The 22,244-nt window shown below is 40.1% G+C and overlaps 1 protein-coding gene across 3 annotated transcripts in view; it reads right to left on the bottom strand.

The window, feature by feature from the left end:
* The window catches only part of LOC121294867 (receptor for retinol uptake stra6-like), a 39,195-nt gene that overhangs the window by 14,885 nt on the left and 2,066 nt on the right, over positions 1 to 22,244 (bottom strand). The window contains exons 2-18 of one of the 3 annotated variants that reach the window (XM_041219015.1): positions 20,439 to 20,541; positions 16,874 to 17,148; positions 15,674 to 15,740; positions 14,463 to 14,548; positions 14,141 to 14,280; positions 13,374 to 13,540; positions 11,129 to 11,254; positions 9,091 to 9,158; positions 8,450 to 8,526; positions 8,054 to 8,115; positions 7,598 to 7,760; positions 6,708 to 6,783; positions 4,822 to 4,955; positions 3,891 to 4,008; positions 3,522 to 3,623; positions 2,741 to 2,904; positions 831 to 968 (exon numbers count right to left, since the gene is read on the bottom strand). In XM_041219015.1, coding sequence (XP_041074949.1) covers positions 831 to 968; positions 2,741 to 2,904; positions 3,522 to 3,623; positions 3,891 to 4,008; positions 4,822 to 4,955; positions 6,708 to 6,783; positions 7,598 to 7,760; positions 8,054 to 8,115; positions 8,450 to 8,526; positions 9,091 to 9,158; positions 11,129 to 11,254; positions 13,374 to 13,540; positions 14,141 to 14,280; positions 14,463 to 14,548; positions 15,674 to 15,740; positions 16,874 to 16,968 — 1,783 coding nt within the window. In that variant the 5' untranslated portion in view covers positions 16,969 to 17,148; positions 20,439 to 20,541. The remainder of the gene's footprint in view (positions 1 to 830; positions 969 to 2,740; positions 2,905 to 3,521; positions 3,624 to 3,890; positions 4,009 to 4,821; positions 4,956 to 6,707; positions 6,784 to 7,597; positions 7,761 to 8,053; positions 8,116 to 8,449; positions 8,527 to 9,090; positions 9,159 to 11,128; positions 11,255 to 13,373; positions 13,541 to 14,140; positions 14,281 to 14,462; positions 14,549 to 15,673; positions 15,741 to 16,873; positions 17,149 to 20,438; positions 20,542 to 22,244) is intronic. The other 2 variants (XM_041219014.1, XM_041219016.1) reach the window with 2 other exon arrangements.

Raw genomic sequence — 22,244 nt, 5'->3', positions numbered from 1 at the left:
GGTATAGCAGTGCTGTTACAGTGCTGTTCTGGTATAGCAGTGCTGTTCTGGTATAGCAGTGCTGTTACAGTGCTGTTCTGGTATAGCAGTGCTGTTACAGTGCTGTTCTGGTATAGCAGTGCTGTTACAGTGCTGTTCTGGTATAGCAGTGCTGTTCTGGTATAGCAGTGCTGTTACAGTGCTGTTCTGGTATAGCAGTGCTGTTACAGTGCTGTTCTGGTATAGCAGTGCTGTTACAGTGCTGTTCTGGTATAGCAGTGCTGTTACAGTGGTGTGCTCTGGTATAGCAGTGCTGTTACAGTGCTGTTCTGGTATAGCAGTGCTGTATAGCAGTGCTGTTACAGTGGTTCTGGTATAGCAGTGCTGTTACAGTGCTGTTCTGGTATAGCAGTGCTGTTACAGTGCTGTTCTGGTATAGCAGTGCTGTTCAGTGCTGTTACAGTGCTGTTCTGGTATAGCAGTGCTGTTACAGTGCTGTTCTGGTATAGCAGTGCTGTTACAGTGCTGTTCTGGTATAGCAGTGCTGTTACAGTGCTGTTCTGGTATAGCAGTGCTGTTACAGTGCTGTTCTGGTATAGCAGTGCTGTTACAGTGCTGTTCTGGTATAGCAGTGCTGTTACAGTGCTGTTCTGGTATAGCAGTGCTGTTCTGGTATAGCAGTGCTGTTACAGTGCTGTTCTGGTATAGCAGTGCTGTTCTGGTATAGCAGTGCTGTTACAGTGCTGTTCTGGTATAGCAGTGCTGTTACAGTGCTGTTCTGGTATAGCAGTGCTGATCAAGTAGGCAGCTCCTGCTCACTCTCACAGCTCACGAAGCGGCGGGTACCTGACCTTCCTCCACGACGCTCATTTTCTGTCCCGCAGTGCCCTCGGAGGCTGGAGGCTGGAGCAGCACGCTGCAGAAAGCTTTCATCACAGGGTGGGACTGGCTCACCTCAATCTTCAAATAATGAACGTAACAGCGGTAGCCTGCCGCAGAGAAAGAATAGATGTGTTACATTGACTCGCCCAATACAACCCAACAGAGGGCCTTCATCTACAGCCTTTCACCTCCAATTCATTTTCATGCTAAAATGTTTTTAGCTTCTTTGAACTGAAATCAAGTGATCTCCCTTTAATAGCCTTTACTGAATGTATCATCAGGGGAACGAGAGTGTGAATATTTCCTAATTATTTACTTCTTACCTGGTCAGAAAATTTCCTACATCAATGAAGGAGACCCCTGAACATTGAAATTTAAATGGTTGACTACAGCTTTGAAGATAGTTTCTTACATGATATTTGCCCTGTTACTAGTACCTAAAACTGGTAACTTCCTAGTTCCTTCAGCAAATTAAAAACATAGCTAAGAATTCCAGACATATTTACCCTACCTTATTGTCTACTTAAACAAGAGATTCATTCTATAAAATCAGCGAATTCGAAAAAAAAACTAAAGTAAGAAGGCTTTTTAAATGCTGCAGTTAGAGGCATTCAAGCAAATAATAAAAATACCAATGCTATTAGATTCTCAAGCCATTAGCACAAATGTGCTGCGAAAAAAAAAAGCTTTTAAAATGAGCCCAATCATTTTGTCTCCTGATTCACTGACAGCCCAGTTAGCAGAGGCTTTAACTAATCTATTCCACTAACGTAGTATTTCTGTAAAAGGTAGCACCCTTTTTTTAGTGGAGACAATATATTTTTGTGGCCACAAGCAGGTTGTCACCCTAGTCGAGGACTTTGTCTTACTCTGCACCCTTCCCTAAAATAAGTGTCTATTTCTGGCCATCCGCCATCTTGTATGGGTGTCTGGCCCAATGCGTTTGATGCCTTTTTATTACACCTAAACCATGTGGGTCAAACATAATGACTTGGGGGGGTATGGGGCCCCTCCTGTTCAGTTTTGTACCCCACCCCCTCAATATTGATTTGCTTTTCATGTATTTTTCTCCCTTGCTCTAATCTTGCTACCTCTGTTTCCCATAGAATTAAATCAGAAAACTCCCCACCAATCCTTCACAAAGCAGTGGGGATCCTGAAGCCAAGAGAGACCGCAGCGAGCCATACGGTACATCAAAGACACCCCATCCAACATCACGCATGAATTAAAATGGAGTTTATTATACTTTGGGTTGCATGTGTCTGGTATGCGGTTTGGAAGCAAGCTAGCAGGTATTTTCGTATGAAACAAACAAAACAAAACAAAAAATATTAAAGATGTAATGTATCCTGTAGAACCACACTCTCACAGCAGGGTAGACTGGGACAGAACAAAAGGCAATGCAGCCCTGCATATAATCTGCTGGACGTGCAAAAAACTAACAAGAATTCTGCTGTAACACTTTTGTATACCTCTTAATAGCACTAGCAACATTATTACCGCCAGAAAGTTTGTGAAAATGTGGGGGCAGTAATAATAAACATCAAAAAAGCTACCGATGCTTCCTGGCAGCTAACCATTTCCTGTGCTGTAGGTCAGGTTCATTCCAATGGTTTACTTGATCAGCAGCACAAGAAGCAATTGGGTGGTGGAGGAAGCAGCTCTTCAAATCTAAAAGCAGCAGAATAACAGGAGGGGAGGAGTGCGAATGAGTATGATGACACGGCTACGAAGTAAAACATGCACCTGCAGCGTACCACAGTTCAGAGTTCTAGGGTGGTTAAGCATTGTTCTACAATGGAGAGCTGCTCTACTACTAGCCCAGTAGAAGAGCACATGCTGATACAGTAATAAAGACACTGGCAGTAAGCAGGCATACCTGGGTCGAAGGACTCCACACCCCGGTTTAGCAGGCTGATGTCCAGCCGGCCCAGGTGAATGATGTTGAAGAGGCCAGTGATCACAATCCTCCACGCCCCCAAGAGAACCCCCACCAGAATATTGACAGGAAATAGCAGGTAGGTGAGCAGAAACAGCCCCTGTCTACATGGAGGGAGAGATGTTTTCTTCAGCACAAGCCAGCGTGGCATCGATCAACATATAACCGTGTCCCATAGTAAAAGCACAGCAAAATATAATAAAGCATAGTAAAGCATTGGAAAGTCTAGAGAGTATGATAAAGCATATAAAAAAACACGGCAAACTGTGTTAAATGCACAGTATAACTGTGGGAAAAGCATGGGAAAACTACAAAATGTACTGTGGTAAGCTTTCATAAAGGTGCAACAATTGGGACCAGTTTAAAGCTTTATATTTCATTTTCGTGTTAGAATTAGCAGCATGCTCCATCTCTCAATGCTGTTCATCTTTCCAACAAATACAACTCTAAAGATTCCTGTGACCTAATCACTTCCTGGGTAGCAGGTCATAAGGCCCGATTGCATTTAGACCTTTAAAGTAAATCTGAGCAACAACACAGGAAGTGATCAGGTACCCCTCTAAATGGGTGGGCACTTGAAACACAACTTAATAGAGGACAGTGGAGCGCTGTCCTTTTTAACCAGCCCTATGGATTTTTGGTCTCGACAGTTGCACTGGTGCAAACAGAATTACAGTAGAACACATTGGGGCATTGGGAAGCCTTCTGCGAACACTCCTACCTGTTGTCCAAGTCTCTCATCCCGGCATCCTTTTTAAGGAAGGCAAACTTGGCCATCCCATGCTGAATAATCACAACTAAACACAGCATCAGCCAGAAGGGCCTGTGGGAAGAAACAAGGTACAGATAGCCCTGGGAAGACTGTAGCAGTGGTACTTTACTGCAAGTTAACCCAACAGTTTAAAAACGTATTTTCAACCCCTGAAGATGCTTCCTGTTACTTAATCAAACTCAGTAGTCCATATTCACGACAGCAGTCTCTGCTATCAAACCATGGTAGCAGGATGAAGGAAATCAAACATATGGAAACATCTGCATATCCAGAATAAACGTTAAGTGAGGACTGAAAGCACAGCTTCCCGATTCTCACCACATGATCTTGAATATTTGGAAGAGGATGAGGTTTTGGCCATACAGCACGGGGATCAGGATCAGGAACACGAACCACAGGATACAGATAAAGAAAACGAGTGCCTGAATAAACAGGGCTGTGGAAATAGTTAGTTTACTGTTAAATTGTCTGTTAATAACACATGATTTTCTGAGGATTTCAAATGATACAGGGAGAGGGGCAGCACTAAATATTATTTAAAATTCAATTCCAAAGCAGTGATAATCAGTGCATTACAAATTGCCCTTTTCCCATTGCAAGAATGGCAGACAACCTGCACTAGTGCTGGACAGCAAGACAAGAGCCAGGTAGTCCCTGTGATGTGTGATGTTCCTGGCACCACGGTACCCTCTTGATCTCCAGCACTCAAACCCTTAAACTGTCTTGCTGCTCACAGAGCTTCCAGGATAAGCTCGAGAGAATGCATCTCGTTTTATTTCACAGGCTTACTCTTTGAAAGGCTTAAAAAAAATTGGATGCCTGCTGTTATAAATCATCATCCAATCTCATCAAACCTTAAATGCAGCGTATATTCCCCAGGGTGTAGACACTGCTATTTAGGCTATGATTTACATACATCTCATGATTGTATCATAAGATACTTAAAGGAGGAATTACCAAGGTTTTAAAATCCACTTTCTCAGCTACAATTAGCATAAGCAATCTTACCATGCAATACTTTAATTCAGAATATGCTGTTTTTTTCAAGTACTATCTAAACTGCCTTACTGTGGCACAGGAATTGAGAAGCCACAACATCTGCTAAACTTTCTATATACTGATGAACTGAGGATGTTAACCTATGATGTCATCGACATGGCCAATTTCAGACCATTATCACAGGCATGACTCCCCCTGGTATTATGTCATCACTAGGTTGTGTGAAGTGATTATGTCACCACTGCATTACCTATACAGACAAGTGCAGCCTGGTAGCTTGTGAAACCCATCCAGCAGACGATGGCAGGCCGGGACGGTTGGATGCTCCTCTTGCGATTGTAGACACTGTAAATGTCCCCTCGGTACAGACCTTTCAGGTTAGATCTGAAAGAAGACATCAATACAGAAACAAGTACGCAGTGCAGAAACAGAAACCATTATGTAGGATAAAAGAAGTATGCATGAACCAACAACAGTCTGAATATTTTCACTGTCATATACTAACAAACATGTACAAATATTAGATTTACATCTTAAAGGTATAGCAAATAACGAATGATGTAAAGCTTTGTGAATACGTCCAGATAGTTCAAATAAAAAGAGAGCAGCTTTTTTATATTGTACATGATGCTGCAAAACAAGTCACAAGCACATCAGTAAATTAGATTGTATTAACATTGTGTTAATGTATAACACTAAACACACCACTTAACATGACATGTCTAAGCTTTAAAACCCAAAGTGCAGAGGCTTCACTTTTGAAAAACAAGGTGGGTTCACTGAGACTTCAAACTGAACGGGCACTATTGGTAAATTAGAAGTTCTGGCAAATTCAATACGTTTCTGGGCTTTTCAAAACAGCGCTGTCTCAGGCCATACAAAAACAAAATCAAGGCAACAAACTTTTTCAGACATACACAACTCAGAGTGGTAAGCAAAGGCTTGTGCATTAATAGTCATTACACAATAAGTGGGTTCAAAAGGTTTTACTGGGAGAGCACACGGTGTGAGGATTTAAACAGAGCAAAAGGCGATAGTGCAGCTTTTCAGTCTTGCTCCTGTTTCGCTATCATTCTCACTTCCTGTATCCACTACATAAAAGGTCAACCCAACCAATATACGGGAACACTAATAGCCCAAATGCAAACATGCATTAATTCAAACCTGTCATTAGACACACATTTCAAACATAGGGTAACTAATACAAATTAATTATCTTCTGTCTCACGGGAATTTAAAGACTCCTAATACAAATTGCCTTTTTTTTTTAATTTCAGTTAGAAACTAGTAGGGCAAACTGGAGCAAAAGCTCAGTCAATCTGGCCCAATAAAAGGACATGTTTTTGCTATGTTAACAAATTACTGTTATCTTGGAGAATTACATCAATTTCAATTGTTTTCAATTTCAATTGTTTTTCTAAAATTATCTCTGAACTCGCATTGAACTAAAAGTCTTCCAGCTATTAAAAGCCTCATTAAAAGCATCCCATGTGATGGGTTGGAGAATTTGGGCACGGAAATGTAGAAGCTGAGCTGAGGCAACGGTTGGTCAAAAGAAATGAGGTGAAACAGGCACATTAATAAACCTGATTAAGAACACTGATCTAGTATTTGCCTCTTGCATGAACTCAGAGGGCCTATTTTCAGAGAGGTAACTCCACTTTTAATGGAATAAAACTAGTAAGATACAACTCAGAACAGTAATATAACAACGTATTCATGGAACTAGTTTTTTCTTGCTGGTTTACATTGTTACAAATTGCAGAATTTCTGGGAAACACCATCAAACACCAAAACAAATCAACTTAAATATGCAGCCAACACAATGTTTCATCATTAAAATGAAAGTAGAAGCACTGTCAGAATCTGCTTGCCTTTTATAGCATGTTTATACGCACAGAATTTATAGCCTGTTATTGATAAGCATTCTCAATCATCATTTATCACTATTTCTTCCAAAACTAAATCAAAACAACAGTGCTGAATTTAAAATACTCAAAGTAATAAATTCAATGAGAAACGTTCCACTAGAAGTCTTTAAGAGTGGTTAATAGTCACTTGTTTTGTACAACCATGTTTACCCAGAGTGTCAAAATCGCTGTCGTGCAAATTTTGTGGACACTGAAATGTCTTTACCTGTGCAAAACCATGGACCTCATGAGCATCACCAAGGTTACAAGACCAGACAGAGCGACACTGGAGATGTAGCACACTGAAACACAAAGACACATCGCACTGCTGTCAATAAGAGTTTGGATATACTTAAACAGATACTGTATACAACGTATGCAACACTAAATATTTTGTAAATTGTATCCTTTAAAATTTCTTGTCCCATCATGACCTAAAACATTATCAGACTCTTTATCATTTTACTATTTTAATTCTCAATACCTGCTGCTCAGGAAGCAGCTGTACAATGTGGTAGACTGGTAGCAAAACAACATAAATACTGGAAGACTTTCATACAATTAATTATTCAATTGGAAGAGAATAGAACAGACTTTTTGAGAATGTTGTTATCACTGTATACAGCACACACTGTATATATTTCTGACACCACCGCTAAAATATAGTTTAAAAGAGCAACTATGGGTAGGAAAGATCACAGTTATTTTAAATAATGCATTCTTCTTCTTGGTTACTTTGTGTATTATTTCAAGGTTTATAGTCATCATATACTGGTGTATGTATATATATATAAACTTTTAAGCACCCCCTGTGGCTTAGCAGGGCTCTCAAACACATATTCTTCCTAAGTACATCAGGTACACCAGAGTGTAATGATGAACCTTTTTCCCTGCAGCACTCTGCCCCTAGTGGATGTAAGAAATAAATCAGTAAGAACACCCACTGTAGACAGAGTGTTGCGGATTAACTGTTACAATGGCCAGCTTTATAAGACATGTCTGACAGCTCTATAGAGGCCATGGGGTGCTTTTAACTTCTACGTTTTAGAAAGTCCCCGGGATGTGATGACTAACAACAAGAAGAATACATTAAGAGGCTAGACTGGTGGCACCCACCTTCCACCGTCCAGAGATATTTTTTGACAATCTCAACCACCTCGGCCCGGTTCTCTGACAGGATGATGTTAAAGCCAGCCAGGAGGAAGGCAATGTCCTCATTCACTCCCGCACGCACTTTCTGCAGGGTGGGAATCACCATCAACACCAGCAACAGCATCACCTAGTGACAGGAAGGTGGAAGTGACAGCCAGCAGGGCGTGGCTCGGATTTATTCAATGAAACTGTTTGAAACAGGAGAATAAGCTTCAAAGATCCTATAGAAACTACGTTAATGAGTTTCACATCAATAGTGATGATTCACACAAAACAGGCAGTACTTCCGTCACAAAATAGTCTCTAGGCCTATTCACAAAGTTAGTTATAATGAATGAATCCCCATGTTACAAACTTCCATGTGAAATCATTTACACCAGTTCTCTTTCTACATATTAATATAAAACTGTATCCTGTTACCTGATACACTGAAATAATCGATACCACGGCAGAGATAGCCAGCTTCAAAGGAAATCTGAAACCTGAAAAAAAAAAAATCATTACCATGGGGACTAGCACTGCACATATTTTTTTTCTTTCTCTGTGATGAATGTTGGTGCTCACAAAAAGGCCAGCACTAAAGCCTGAAGTCCTCAAATGTTATTCTGCAAAGTATGGATAGTAGAAGAGGTAGCAAAGTGAGCTTCCAGACATTGCCCAATATTCTCCAACAAGCATGCCTCAAGCCTGCTGTGGATGGACCTCTCTTTGTTGCAAAGTCAACTAATGGTGCCCTGTGGCCCAGCAAGGCTAACCCAGCCTCACCCCATTCTCAAGTATTTCTATAAAGCACTAAAGGAGTGAAGTTGCCCTTACCGTCCTCTGGAGCGTAGATATAAGATTGCAGGGCAGCAGAGATTCTTGAAGGTGTCGTGGGTTTAGAAGTGCTGGAACTGTAGAATTGAAAGGCATGCAAAAGCAATTCACTGGTTACCTTTCATTTCCAGATTGAAGAACCAGGACATAGACAACAGAATCTATTTAACTGTTCTAACTGTGGCAGATCAAAATACTACCACCTTCTTTTAAACCAATAAAAAAAGAAAGGACCACAAGTCTCTTTAGTGTATTTGTCTTTTAAGGACACTCAAGTAATTAAGAGGTTTAGGACTAATAACCCCAGATCTAAGTGCTTCCAAGGTGGATATGTTCCGATAATAGAATAAGGCAATAATAATTAGTCTTGGATTATTCCTAGACTGCACAGTGGCACAGAGCGTTCTTCATTAACAAGCCTAGTCCCTACCTTGATCCTGCTGTCCTGAACCAATTTGTTCTGAATTACACAGATGCACAGGCAGTGCTCTTTCTATACCCTCAGTGGAAATTCACAGAAAATTACAGAAGGCTCTGTCACATGTGCTAAAGATGACATGACATAAGGTAATAGGTTACATATTTCTACTGGTTTGGAAGCCTTCAATATTAGATAAGCATACAAAATACTAGGGGGTCACCTGCTTTTGGTGACTTTTTTCCTGAGGATTTTCTGCACATACTCCTTGTAATAGCTGCTGTGCAGGTCCTGGAAGAGAAGGTGGCTTGGTGTAAGTGTCAATAGAAAATGCATTAAATGTATTTCTAACACCTACTAAAGACAGTGTTGCAGGGGGCACCAGATTAATGGAGCACCAGGATGATTTTGGAGGCTCTGTTGAGATGGATGCTTTAACAGTCACCAGGATGTGATGATTGAAACACAAAAAGATACAAATCCTAAGCAACAGCACAAGTTAAGATAACTCTAATATTTCATCCCAAGTTTCTCTTTAACTTAGTTTTGAAAATACTAAAATGGAATAAAATCCAGTCAAAATCCCATAGCCAAGCTGCCAAAAAAACAAAAAGGCTGTATTGAAGCCAGACCGGAGGGAATCACAGGAACATAATCCTCTTACCAAGTCCTCAAAATCAGACTGCCATTCCTGATTTCTGCTAATCAGGCCTAGAGCTCCCTGATTGGATGGGAACTGAACACCACACTTGTGAGCCTTTCCTCAAGGCTGTGTTGTAACCAGGATTTTCCTGAGTTTATTAACAAATAGGCCTTGCATTGTTTCAGTAGCCAATACTCTGCGGGAAATAATCTCAACACTGCTATAATCTGTTATGAATTTAAGAAAGACTGTGTAAACCAATTACATCAAACGGTAGAGCCATGAAGGTCTACTGGGGTCATTCAAGGTATTAGAAACTGTTATTGCCGAGCATAGTTCTTGTTCAAGTCATACCCATTAAATATTGTTTCCAGTTGACTGCAAGTTCCTACCCAAGATTTAATTATTCCATTGAAATAGAATATAACAAACAATGAGACCACAGCATGGAAACACGTTCATTTAGAACAAATATTGCACAGTGGTGCTGATATCGCAGCACAAGGTTCATACAATTGCAATACCAATATGACCACTGTAGTATCATATAATAGTAATTAATAACTTGTGTTATCACTGGCCCTTGAAACAAAACATTTTCATTGCCATGTCAGTGCCCAAGAAGACCATATGATAAGGGCCGTTCTGAAAGAGAAATCAATACTTTGTCACACAAAAACTGTTTACAACAAAATTTCACAGTTAACACTAAAACAGACAAACCACAAACCCTGATGGACAAAATGGTGGTGAAATTGTCTCCATTGCACCCTACAACACTGATTACACCGTGTAAGGATTTTTTTTTTTTTTTTTTTTTTTGTTCCTGGGTAGTAAGTGTTATTTCCTAATTGCTTATGCCTCAAAAGTATAGAAAATGGCTACTATTCCCCACAAACTTTGCTTTTGTGACCAGGACAGTGATATTTCAAAATATCACTATTTCCAACGGGAAAACGGGCAAATCTGTGTCTTTTCGTTCACATAAAGTCAGAAAAAAACAACATATGAATTCAAATTAACATGTATTTATACTAAAGTAATACAAAAATGACTACAGAAGATTTAGAAGTGAGTAGTTTTTCGAGATTTACGATTATACTGTATTTACAGTATAATCGTAAATCTCGAAAAACTACTCACTTCTAAATGTTTTGGCGATTTAAAAATCACAATCAAAGGGGTGATTTAAAAACGTATGAAGTCACCAGGATGTGAAACAGAAAATAAACCTTGAGTCTATAGAACAAGAAGAATAACTTGCTATACAGATTTATATCCCTATCCATGCCAATTAATGTTACAAATCTCAATATGTTCATTTAATATTACATACATACACTTCAATTGTTTAGGGCTCGCGCATATGGTGCAAAATTACTACTGGAGTAGATTCTTACTGTTCTTATGTTCTCTTAGCACATGCCTCTTCCTATCCAGGCATGGGATCTCTATATATTTCACTGGCATGTCTTTTTCACTGGCACGGATACTTTGCAACACCTCAGGGGTTTTACAAACTGTACCCAATCAGATTATAGCTCTGGATACCGCTACTGTGCCAGACTAATCCTGGCATTGCTGTAGCAACAGCCACTTCTCATTATGACACGCTCACCTCGCTGGTGTTAGTTTGCCCGTCACTCCCTGAATTCTTAAACAGCAGCAGAGGGTACTGGAAACTGAGGAAGGCCAGGCAGACGATCTGTGGAAGACTGGACAGCAGAGAGTAAAATTTATAGATCTGAAAGAGAGGGAAAAATATATTATTATTCCTGTACCTCTTTAGAAACAGTGCAGGCATACTCAAAGGGTTCTCATAACTGCATATGATGTGTGTAAAATTAACAGTTTATCAGATTCTAGCCAAATGCAATCCGTAAACATCTCTAGAAGGCTAGGAGTGCATGATAAGAGCTTGATGAAGACCGGTGCAAAACCAAAGCAGTCACTGCCTTCACCAGGTAGTATGACAGACAGAGTCACGGGCATGATCAGTGCATTGTTTGAATGAGGATTTGAACAATCCGCATAGCCCACATTCAAATATAAACAAAACAAGAACCAAAAGCTTGTCATGATATCAGTTAACAAAATAAAGACTTGGTTATCATTCAAATCCTGAAATACGCCAAACAATAAGCCACAATTGAAATAAATAGCAAAAATGTTAACAAAAGTTTAAATATCAAATGGTGTAGGTCATGGTCAGCCAGAGTAAGGCTGACCTGCAGCACAGGAAATGTTAATGCATTCCACATCCACCTGAAACTACATGTGTAGCCCTAAATAAAATAAAATGAGTTTAACACAGCGATTACGGGGGCCTGTGATAATTTTCCTAAAGCTAATGAAGATTATAAAAATGATTTTGAAGCCTTGCTTTTCATTTATTTAAGTAGATAAAGTTGTTTACCTCATGGTATCAGGAATGTTGCATTTCAGCTCACAAGGAGCTCAAGATTAGCCGCGGGTAAGAAAGCCTCTTGACTGAGACAGGCTGTCTCAAAATGGCCCCTCTTTTGTTTCACAAACCGAAACAACAGAGCCACTGTTGGAGCAGAACTGCAATTAGCTAAAGCTCCACAGAGAAGGGGGTTGTTTTTTTGGGGGGTTCATTTAAAAAATCCAAGCAGGAAAAGTTCTTGAAATAAAAAGTGTCATCAAAAACAACAGAACAGCAGCGGACACCCAAAATGAGCCCCATTACTCATTCAAATACCCTACATGAGCTCATCCCATTACTGAGGCCCCAAGGAGCTCACTGAATCATTGAAATCGAAAAGAGACTGCTTCAGCTAATCACAATGACGCTGCAATTTTCAGTACATTAACTTTCAGAGGCGATTGTTAGGAAAATGTTTAAATATTATCAAGAAAATACAGTCCGTGTTCTACATTAGCATGTATCTGATTGTTTTTAATATGAAAACAAATGACTGATTGGGTATGGAGGTATCAAAGCTTCTGAGCCCATGTACTTGGATTTGATAAAAATCCCAACCGCTTGCAGCTCGAAACTGGTTTACATGCAGAGGATCTGGGGATCGAGTCCTCAAATCAGTGGCTTCAATCCGATTCAATCCACATAAACGAGGTAACAGCCAACACTCAACAAACCTTCTGTATATATGGGTGTGTATTTAATTGAAGGGATTTTAATGTTAATTTGGTTTCTTTATTCTGCAATCAAGTTACCGATCAGGAGGTCTGATGATGTCTGATCTCTGATACCACTGTCAAACTGTCATCTTCACCCTCAAGCAAATGAAGCCTCTCGTTGCGGTTTGATCCATTCCTGGTTTTACCATGTGTAAAAAGCGTAAAGCCATGCTGATGACAATGTTTTATAAAGTTTTATGTTCCTGGTATTAAGCATGTCACATTCTATTTTTAATGACAATCCACTCGACTGAGAATAGATTATCTAGCACTGATGGTGCAACCTGTCCCAGTGTCTCATGAACTGTTCTTACACAAACAGGTTGCTATAATAAACCCTCTCATAAGGACCCCCCCCCCCCCCCCCAATTCTCCATACGAGTTCGAAACGAGACTCTGTCTCACATCGTCGACGGAGGGTTTGGGGACGCCGTCCGTAGTACCCACCCCAGTTCCAAGCATCGTAGGTTACACCAGAGTAAAACAAACCCTTCCTTTCAAGTTAGTTGTCTTTCGGAATCAAGTCGATAAGAGTTCTTGGTTTCTCAACAAAATCTAGATTAATTTAATGCTTCTCAGTTTTTGTTTTAAGGAAGTGCTAAACAACATACCTCTTATTTGACATGCTTATCACAGACCTTCCTTCTCTTCTGCTGGAAATGTTATGGATAACAAAAATTTGAGCAGCCACTCCTCTTTACCTCTGGCGTCTGAGGACAGTCCACTTTCTGCCAGACCAGGACACTGAAGTGAGTCCAGGACAGCAGGCTCCCCAGGACGTAACCCACGCGACTGTGGAGAGTACCGCAGGCCAGCAGGGGGTAATAAAGAGCAGGGTAGTAGAAGAGGGCCAGGATCTTCCAGTACTCTGAGGGAACAAGTGAGACAGTGTAGTTAGAACTAGAAGTATTACTTTGTAACTACTTAGTAATTCCTTCTAAATAACTGTCCTTTAACTGAAAGCTAGCCTTGATACGGCTTAGTTTCCCATAGTAAAAGCATAGCAAAGTGCAATAAAAATGAGTGAAAGCATGGTCAAGAATAGCAAGGTATGGTAGAGCATATTAACAAACATAGCAAATGCATGGCATTTACCATAGATAAATGGTAAAAATGCAAAAATACCATTGTAAACTTTTAAAAACACTCTCTCAATGAATGCAACGTGAAAACTGAAAAAATTGTGGTTGTTTTGAGGGGGGCAAGAGAGGATGAGAGCAAATGTCTACTTGAGGCTAAGCTGAGACCACTAGAGCCATTTCGCCTGTGAGCCAGATTTGAACACAGGCTTCCAGAGGTGAAAAGAATGAGAACCTACTGAGTTAGCCAACTACACTGCAAGACCATGCCCCACACCCTGCCCTTCTTTGCCAATCTAGAAACCCAACAATGACAGTTGCATTAGCAGCAATTGCCCTGTGTGTTACAGCCTGTAAATCCCCCTGTAGAGAGGGGTTGTGTTCCACACCTTTGTTCTCAGGTGCAGGGTCCTCTGTGAAAGGCAGGGGGTTCTTAGCCAGGACGACTACAACCAGCCTGCAGAAGAGTACCCCAAAGACAGTCCCGGCAAGACCCTTGTGCTGGGTGTGATCGAGGAAGTTCACTGGGCTGGGGAGAGAGGAGACAGGACTAGGCTTAGTCTGGAACTCTATGTTACTAACATGGTGGCTGTTACAATGTTACAATTTAGTTAAAATAAAGCAACAAAATCAGCTGTCCCCAGGGCAAGTAACAAGAGATGTTGAATTTGTGATTAATTCACCCAAAAGGGTAAATAGTTTTTTTTTTACCTGAGTAACCCTGGAACCCCTTTCAAAAAGCCTTGACACATCCTCTTGCGTTTTGTAAAGGCAGCAAGAATCAAGAGAACAACAAGCTAGGGAAAAACAATTCAGAATTAACAAGTAATTTAATAGATTACTACATAGACCCACACAGCATTTCAACTGCTCCCTGAAATATATTTGCGACCACACTGACATGTATTCGTCATGCTCCAGTTTGAGTACCTGTGTGTAGGTCCTCATTTCTTACCTACAGGACCCACTTTTTTAGTACCCCAGCCCTACCCACAAGCCCATTCTACCTCACAATACACCAGCTCTACAAAACAGAGCTACATGATGTTTCTGTACCTCAGATCCAACTACTTCTGAGCCAAACTGCCTCCATGAATTAACCTACATCACTCTTGAATTTATAATGCTCTCTAAACAGAACCTACTTCTTTTTTTCTACAGCAAGAGCAAGCAACCACTCAAGGACGAAAGGCCCTTAGCAGAAAGGGAACTGACTCTCCTTTCCTAGGCCAGAGGCTTTACACCCTCTGCTCACCTGCCCTTACCTTTAAAGGTCACTCAAAGACTCGACCCGGACTTCACGTCATGGTCGAAGTGAACTCAAACATTCAGAGGAAATAGACTTCAGCAACCACACAGCTTGAGTTAAGCTACATTCTGACTTACTGCACAGAGCACCAATTAGTCCATCAGCAAAAGATGACTGAAGTTGGTTAAAAACATAATAGAAACACCTGACATAACAGCCACCCAGTAGGACACTAATTTGAACTGATGAGTCTATAAAACAAATTTAAATTATGCTCCCTCAAGGACTTACAGCCTCTATTTTCATCAGCAAACTGTAGTAAAAGTCTCCAAAATGGTATACAAATCATGATCCCTTTTGAGACTGTTCCTTCAGGAATTAGTGCAGTAAGGAAGCACCTGCCAACTGAGCATATAGTCTGTCATATCTTACCCATCGTAACTCAAACTGACTTGCAAAAGGGAGAGGCAGCTTCTATATATTAGAGAACAACTATCAGGAATTCCATGAAATCATTCATATGAAGGGCAACTTGTGTACTTCTGATGGGGCTTTCTTTTTTTTGGCTCAACCTATATCTCATTCTTGGCTCATGTGCACTCAGATGACTATGAGCACACTGGCGACAACCGACAAATGCTCCTTCAATACATACAAAATAAGGCATACTTACAGACAGAGCAGAGATACAGGTATGGTAGAGCTTGTCAGATGCAGTGGGGAAACATGGCAAGATAATTCTGAAAGATAAAGAACAGTTTCGAACATAGAAACAGACAGTACAAGGTGATTATAACAATCACTCAGCCAATTTGTGTTTCTGCAGTGGGAAAAAAAAAAACTAAAACGTTCCCTCTATTGTGGTTGAAGAATGAATGATTCTGAGATCACTAGATACAACGCCTTTGAAATGGAGATCGTGCAACAATTTATCGTTACAATTTTTTATTTAAAGTTTCTATTTACAAAAGCTGGATTTTCAAAATGAGGAAACTAAAATAAATATATAGAAAACATGAAACAGGGATTTATTTTTTGTTATATTGAATGCTTAAGCTGGTTGTCACCCTTATTGGGAATGTTAGTATTTAAATAACTGAAGAACGGTGCCAAATATACAAATGTTTTTTGTCTTCTTCAGGAAAGTAGACTTAATGTGACATCAGGCTTGTGCCTTCGAACAAACATATGTCATATCCTGCATATCATACATGAACAAACTTACACAGAACAGAATCATAACATGGTACCATGACTCCTGACACATGATTCAAAAAAACAGTAAGAGCATGGTTGAGTCAATGGGATTAGCCCAAATATACTGTTTTGGTGTAACAACACAGGGGGTCACTAGTAAATCATATTTAAAAGAACTAATATGACATCTTATAACCTTTGATTTTATTATTTTACTTTTTTTTGTTTTTAAATAGTGCTTCAAAAATGTAAAACTTAAAAAGATGAAGTACTTTAAATTACTCATTTAAAACAATTTTATTCCAGTTGACATTTCCAAAGATTACATTCATATTGTGTCCTGTTCCGCTTTTTTAATTATTTTTCAGTATAAGAGACTATTTTTTGGTTATCCGACTGTAATATATTCAGTTACTTAGAGCTGAAAGAGTTACACAAAGCCAAATGCAAGTTAACCCTAACGTATCAGGCAATTCACAAAAACGTATATTTATATCAATAAATCACACAGCCTATATCAAAAACCACAAGGTGCGTTTTGATTGTGTGTGCAATAACTATCAGAGACCGAAGCGCCAGCTCCAGTATGAGGGAGTAGTTGATACCATGCATTCCAGAAATACCTACAGAGTCTCAACAAATAAAACAATGAAATGAAATGGGATGCAGTACTTACTCTTCTGGGGGCACAGTCGCCCGTGCAGGCTTGTTGCTGTACAAGTCTGCATAATCATAGTATTCATGAACATCTGACACGTTAGAAGACATCATTTGTAGATAGGTCTCAACTGAGCTCCAACACTTCCCTTGGATATAAACAAGTAAAGGCAGTCTTTGTTTTCCAATTGGTATCCACTTGTTTTGAGAGGGTCTGAACTTTTCAAAACTTGTTGAAGCAGCTGCTCTGTGTCTAAGTGTGCCCTGCTTCTAGTCTTCAGGTGTCAGCTCCCCCTGCAGCGGAGAGATGTAATTGACAGATTGTTGCTGGTACACGCACACCCCAACACTCCCTGTCAATAAAACTCTTTTCAGGATGGATTACATGGCTCTGGCTATATGTGAAGTAAAAAGGGGGAGAGGAAATTTAGTGAGAAACAGCCAATCTCCACTAGTGGCTATGGATTATGTACTTAAATAAACTTCAGGAGCTTTCTATTGGGCTGGTGAGTCACAGACAGAGAATGGAGAAGGAAAGTGGCGGGGGGGGTGGGGGGGGGCAGTAGTTACCAAAGAGTACTTTTGAATCTTCCTTTTCCCATTTTTGGCTTCTGCCTCAGTCTAAACAGGATATTATTGGATAATTAGCCAACCAAATTGTTCCAATACTGTATCTGTATTGTCAGTAGAATTGTCAATGTCGACACCTGTCTCGACCTCAGTATTTGCTACATTTATTCAAAACAAGTGTTACTGCACAGTCATAAATGTGGTAATAAAAAAAATATCTGTTTGTTGGCATTTGTTTTTTTCACTGTTTAAACGACTGTATTTTCATTATGTAACTAACATCCTGCCAAACACACACGGTCACTATTATGTCCCTTAATAAACAGCACATTCCAATGAAGTAGCTTGTATACTGACGCAATCTCACTCTACCCTGGCTAGGTGAGATGCAGGGTCTCATTCAGTATAGAAGTGCAGTTACTGGTATTAATATTACAAATGAAATACATGTTGTGGCATAGAGTCATGAACATATTTGTGGACCCATGGTCTGCCGTGAATATTGCACTAATGGAGCTATTTTGCTACAAACTGGGGATCGGGCTAATGAAATAATGAAATACATGCTACTGTTTTGCAGTTTTCAAAAATTCCCATATCAATGCTGTAAACACAAATGGGATATGACAGAGAATATAAAATATTACATGGTTAGGCTTGCTCTTCCTTAGTGACTTCATGACAGCAGTGTCAAGTCAGTCACTGAAGGACGGGAGGAAGTTCAGCTCTCTGGTGAAATGACCTCCAAAGTGTAACAGATTAACGAACAGTAACAGTAACATGACTGTGGCAGAGCAGAGCTCTGCCCTTTGGATTGGCGGGGATGGGGTTGACTTCCCCTGCCTGCCTGGGTTTATTGTATTCGGGTGGCTGGGGTTGATTGGTTGATTGGGTTGATTGGCGGTCGGTCGGCGCCCAGCCACCTGATGTGGAGGGGGGCCTCTGCTTCTCATTTGGGGAGAGGGAGCTGAGGAAGCAGGTTGGTTTGTTTTTAGGTTGTTTGGAAAGTTTGAATCCAGTGAAGGCATTGCCCAGCCTGGAAATTGTTATTTTTGTAAATTTTGCTTTTTGTCTTTCTTTGTGTTTGAGTTGTTTTGTTTTGGCCCTTGTGCCCTTTCATTTTTGTGTTTATTTATAATAAAATAGTTATTTTTTTGAACTGCAGTCTGTCTCTGGGCCTCTTTCCACTCGCCAGCCTGCCACAATGACACTTTAATTAAAACATCTACAAGAGGTTAATATATATAATTATGTAATATTACAACAGTCTTATAAATGAATTCACATATGTACTAACATTCAGGGGTATTATTTCTGTTCACAATGTAGAGTTGTTAGTAGCACAATTAATAAACATGTCTACAGTTTAAATATAGACACTTATAATGGACAAACATCCCCCCCCCCCCCCCCCCCCCACCCCCACAGCATCTCAGGAGAACTGAATGTCAGTGGGCGCCGCTAATCCCACAACATCCCCTGCCTGTGCCTTTAACAGATGAGCTACTTGGGGACTGATGCATACTGCTTTTATGAAAGCTTCAAAAACTTGTTGTATTATACAAAACATGCATACTTTATAATGCATAGTTTTCACCCAAACACTGAAAACCACACAACCAGTCTTTCAATAGCAGTACAATCCTTTTCCAGCTCTGGTGTTATTTGCTTGGGCAAATAGCCTTCCAGTTACTGTTGCTCGTCACACCGTTTAAAGGGTTAACTTTTCCACTGCCGCAAAATCTCAAAGGTTTTATTTGTACTCAACATTAGGCAGGGATTAGGGTTAAAGGTCCCCTTAAAGAAAAACATCTATTTGCAACACAGTGGAAAACTCCTCCAAAAATTATCAAGCCACCAATTCAAAACACTCTCAGATAAAGATAACAGCAAACAATGAAGAGCTATACACAGGCAGTTGTTACGTCACTGTAATGAGGCAATTCTACAAGGCCAGCCTCAACAATAGCTCCTTCACACATAAGCAAAAAGCTACTTGTAACTGGAACAGAACATAGAACAGCCCACAGGAGCACGAGAAACCTTTAGACCAGCTCAAGAAGAAGAGATTATTAAGACATCCCTCAATTACAACCAACTTTGTGAAAGAGCAGCTTGGAGCCTGAAATAGCACAGCTACACACATATCTTAACTAACGTGTTATTATTGTTGTTTCAGTCATTATATCCTGGTCACTTTTTTTAACTCTGTGATCTCAAAGGGGCTTGAAAACATACCTTCACTCTAATGCAGTATTTCTGTCTGCACCATGAAATCAGTTGTCACCTGGCATCATAAAACTCAATCTGTTCTCATTGCAATATTAATCAAGGTCTGCAGACACTTCCATCTGCAGTCCGGACATTACAGACTGCAATCTGCAACAGGACATTCCATAAAACGGTATCACGTTGCTATTGATAAATTAATTTACAAGCCTCCAACATTTAATATATGCACTTTCTGTCTGCAATCAGAGAATACAAACCCTCCTTCAGACATACACGTTGGACGCTAATTGGGTAACTTCCTCCTACAGCGCTAGTTAGAGAGATCAAGTTCTGACAGCCTGCAATCCTAACTGGGGCGAGTCCTAGTGGAAATGGATTTGATCTCGATATGCTATTGATAGAAATGAACAGGTTTGATATCAAATCACTTTCCAGTTAATCCCAGTGGCAGATGAAAGCGTCGCTTTAGCTGGTTACTGCTAAAGCACTCTGACCTAGTGGATGTGAAAACCAATGTAAAATTACAAATAAAAACACATGTAAAATATGACTATTAATAAAGCTTGGACTGCGCTGGTTCGCATCCGGGCTGTGGAAACAGGCCAACTCCGAAGGGGGTGTCACATTGGCTCCGACACTCCTAGTGGTGGGGGACGGGAAACCGGCATGGACTCCTTCTCCTCATCACGCAACAGCGCAACCTGCTGGCCAGACACCGATCAAAAATCAGAGTGGATAAAAAGCAGGGCTGATCTGTTCTCTGGGCTCAGTAGCCCGCCTACCTCAGGTCTGGATTGCTCAGTGGAAAAGCAATTCTAGCTTTAGGCTTGTGAAATAGAAGGACGCTCACACGCCCTCAGAATGTCTTTGCTGTGTGGGGACGTGCTGCGGTGAGGAGAAAAAAAAACATAATTGAGCACTCCAAATTGGGGGAAAAATAAAATAATAACAACTGGTCACTAAATGTATTTTTTTTAAAAAAGACTATTATTACTGATGTTTTTTTTAATTAAAATATGTATAGTAGTTTAAACAATAAATGTAGAATTACAGCCTTGTGTAAAACAACACTGAAGTATTACATTGTCGCTCTGCTTCTGCAATTTCTATGCTTTTGTTATTGCCAGAAGAGTCTCAACTAATCTATTACTCTAGTTGTTTAGATTCACTTTGTAACATTTTCTGCTTCAGTCATTAAATCCTGGTGACAAGCAATGTAAAGCACTCTTGGGGGCCTAAACAGACCTCTCAGAATCATGTCTAATCTTAATTTACTGCTCCCCCTGCAACACTTCTGGTGTATGTAAGAAATAAGTCAGTTAGTAATACTACATAGAGCCGTTGTGTTTTTTCTTATATCAAATAGGGTAGAGTGTAGCAGGGGACATGTAATTGGTCCCACTTTGGTGTACCAGATGTACCAGAGTTTACATAGAACCCCACTGAGGTCACAGCAGTACTTTAAACTTCTGAGTTTAAAAAGTCACCAAGATGTGAGACCTGAAACAAAAAAATGATGCCAAGTGAATTTTAACAATAATAGTAAAGATAACTTACATTTCAGACCCATAAAATATCAGTCATTTTTTGTTGCTCGTTTCTGGAACATGTCTTTCCACGGTGACTAGGAAGAAATGTGATCCTCTCTATCTCACTAACCTTTTTCTCAGCGGAAAGCCTTTGATCAAACAAACAGCAGCGCTGTGAATACTGGAAGATTTATAACCCCTGTAATGACCGAATATTCAACGCAATCATTCACTGTCCCTGGAGAGCAGTTGCATTGCCCATTAATAAAATGGGCCCCACATTGTTTAACTATATGCCCTATTGACAAAGCAGAGCTTTTAATGAAAAAAAGATAAACATCTCTCCGCTACAATAACACTGTCAAATTAACCCTTCACTGAAAACACACCACCTGTGAACCAATCAAACATGTGTCATAGTGACTGTAAGACAGCTAAAGAACAAGGCGCTTTTCAAATGCACATTACACCTCTAACGACAGGGGCGGATTCAATCAAAGTGGATTCTTGTATTTCCAGTTTAATGGCACTATTCAATCCTTCCACACATGCGACAAAGACACTACTGTATGAGCAACAGTCAACACTGAACTGGAAAATAGTGCTGCATTTTATGGCTGATTCTCCCCTGTGGGAGGTCAGGTCTACTCTCGGACTCATCTCTGCTCTTGTGGTAACAGTTCAAGTCAGAAACCTACACTCATTTTTGGAGTTTATGTTCACAAAAGGTCACAGACAATGACTCACCACATTACTTTGCTGGATTCGTCATAAAGATGTTAAGATCTATTCCATTGATTTAAACGGTGGTGGATCTCAACTCATTAAAAGAAAGTGGCATTATAAAAACCAACACCTCTAACACTGCATGTGAGATTCCTGATGCATTTGAATCTTTAAAAGTGGCTAAGATACCAGTTCGTTTCTATTTGTTGTTTTTTTTTGTTGTTGTTTTTTTTTTTGTAGAGTCATTTTTGTTTGTCTGAAATAATCACTGTAGTGCACTGAAAGAGTTAACTATGAGTACAGAAAGTGTGTCATCAGTAAGCAGTAGCTTCA

Source organism: Polyodon spathula, chromosome 19 (genome assembly GCF_017654505.1).
Source record: "Polyodon spathula isolate WHYD16114869_AA chromosome 19, ASM1765450v1, whole genome shotgun sequence".
Taxonomy (NCBI): domain Eukaryota; kingdom Metazoa; phylum Chordata; class Actinopteri; order Acipenseriformes; family Polyodontidae; genus Polyodon; species Polyodon spathula.
The sequence above is the reverse complement of the archived record's forward strand: the minus strand, read 5'-3'. Positions and strand labels throughout refer to the sequence as shown.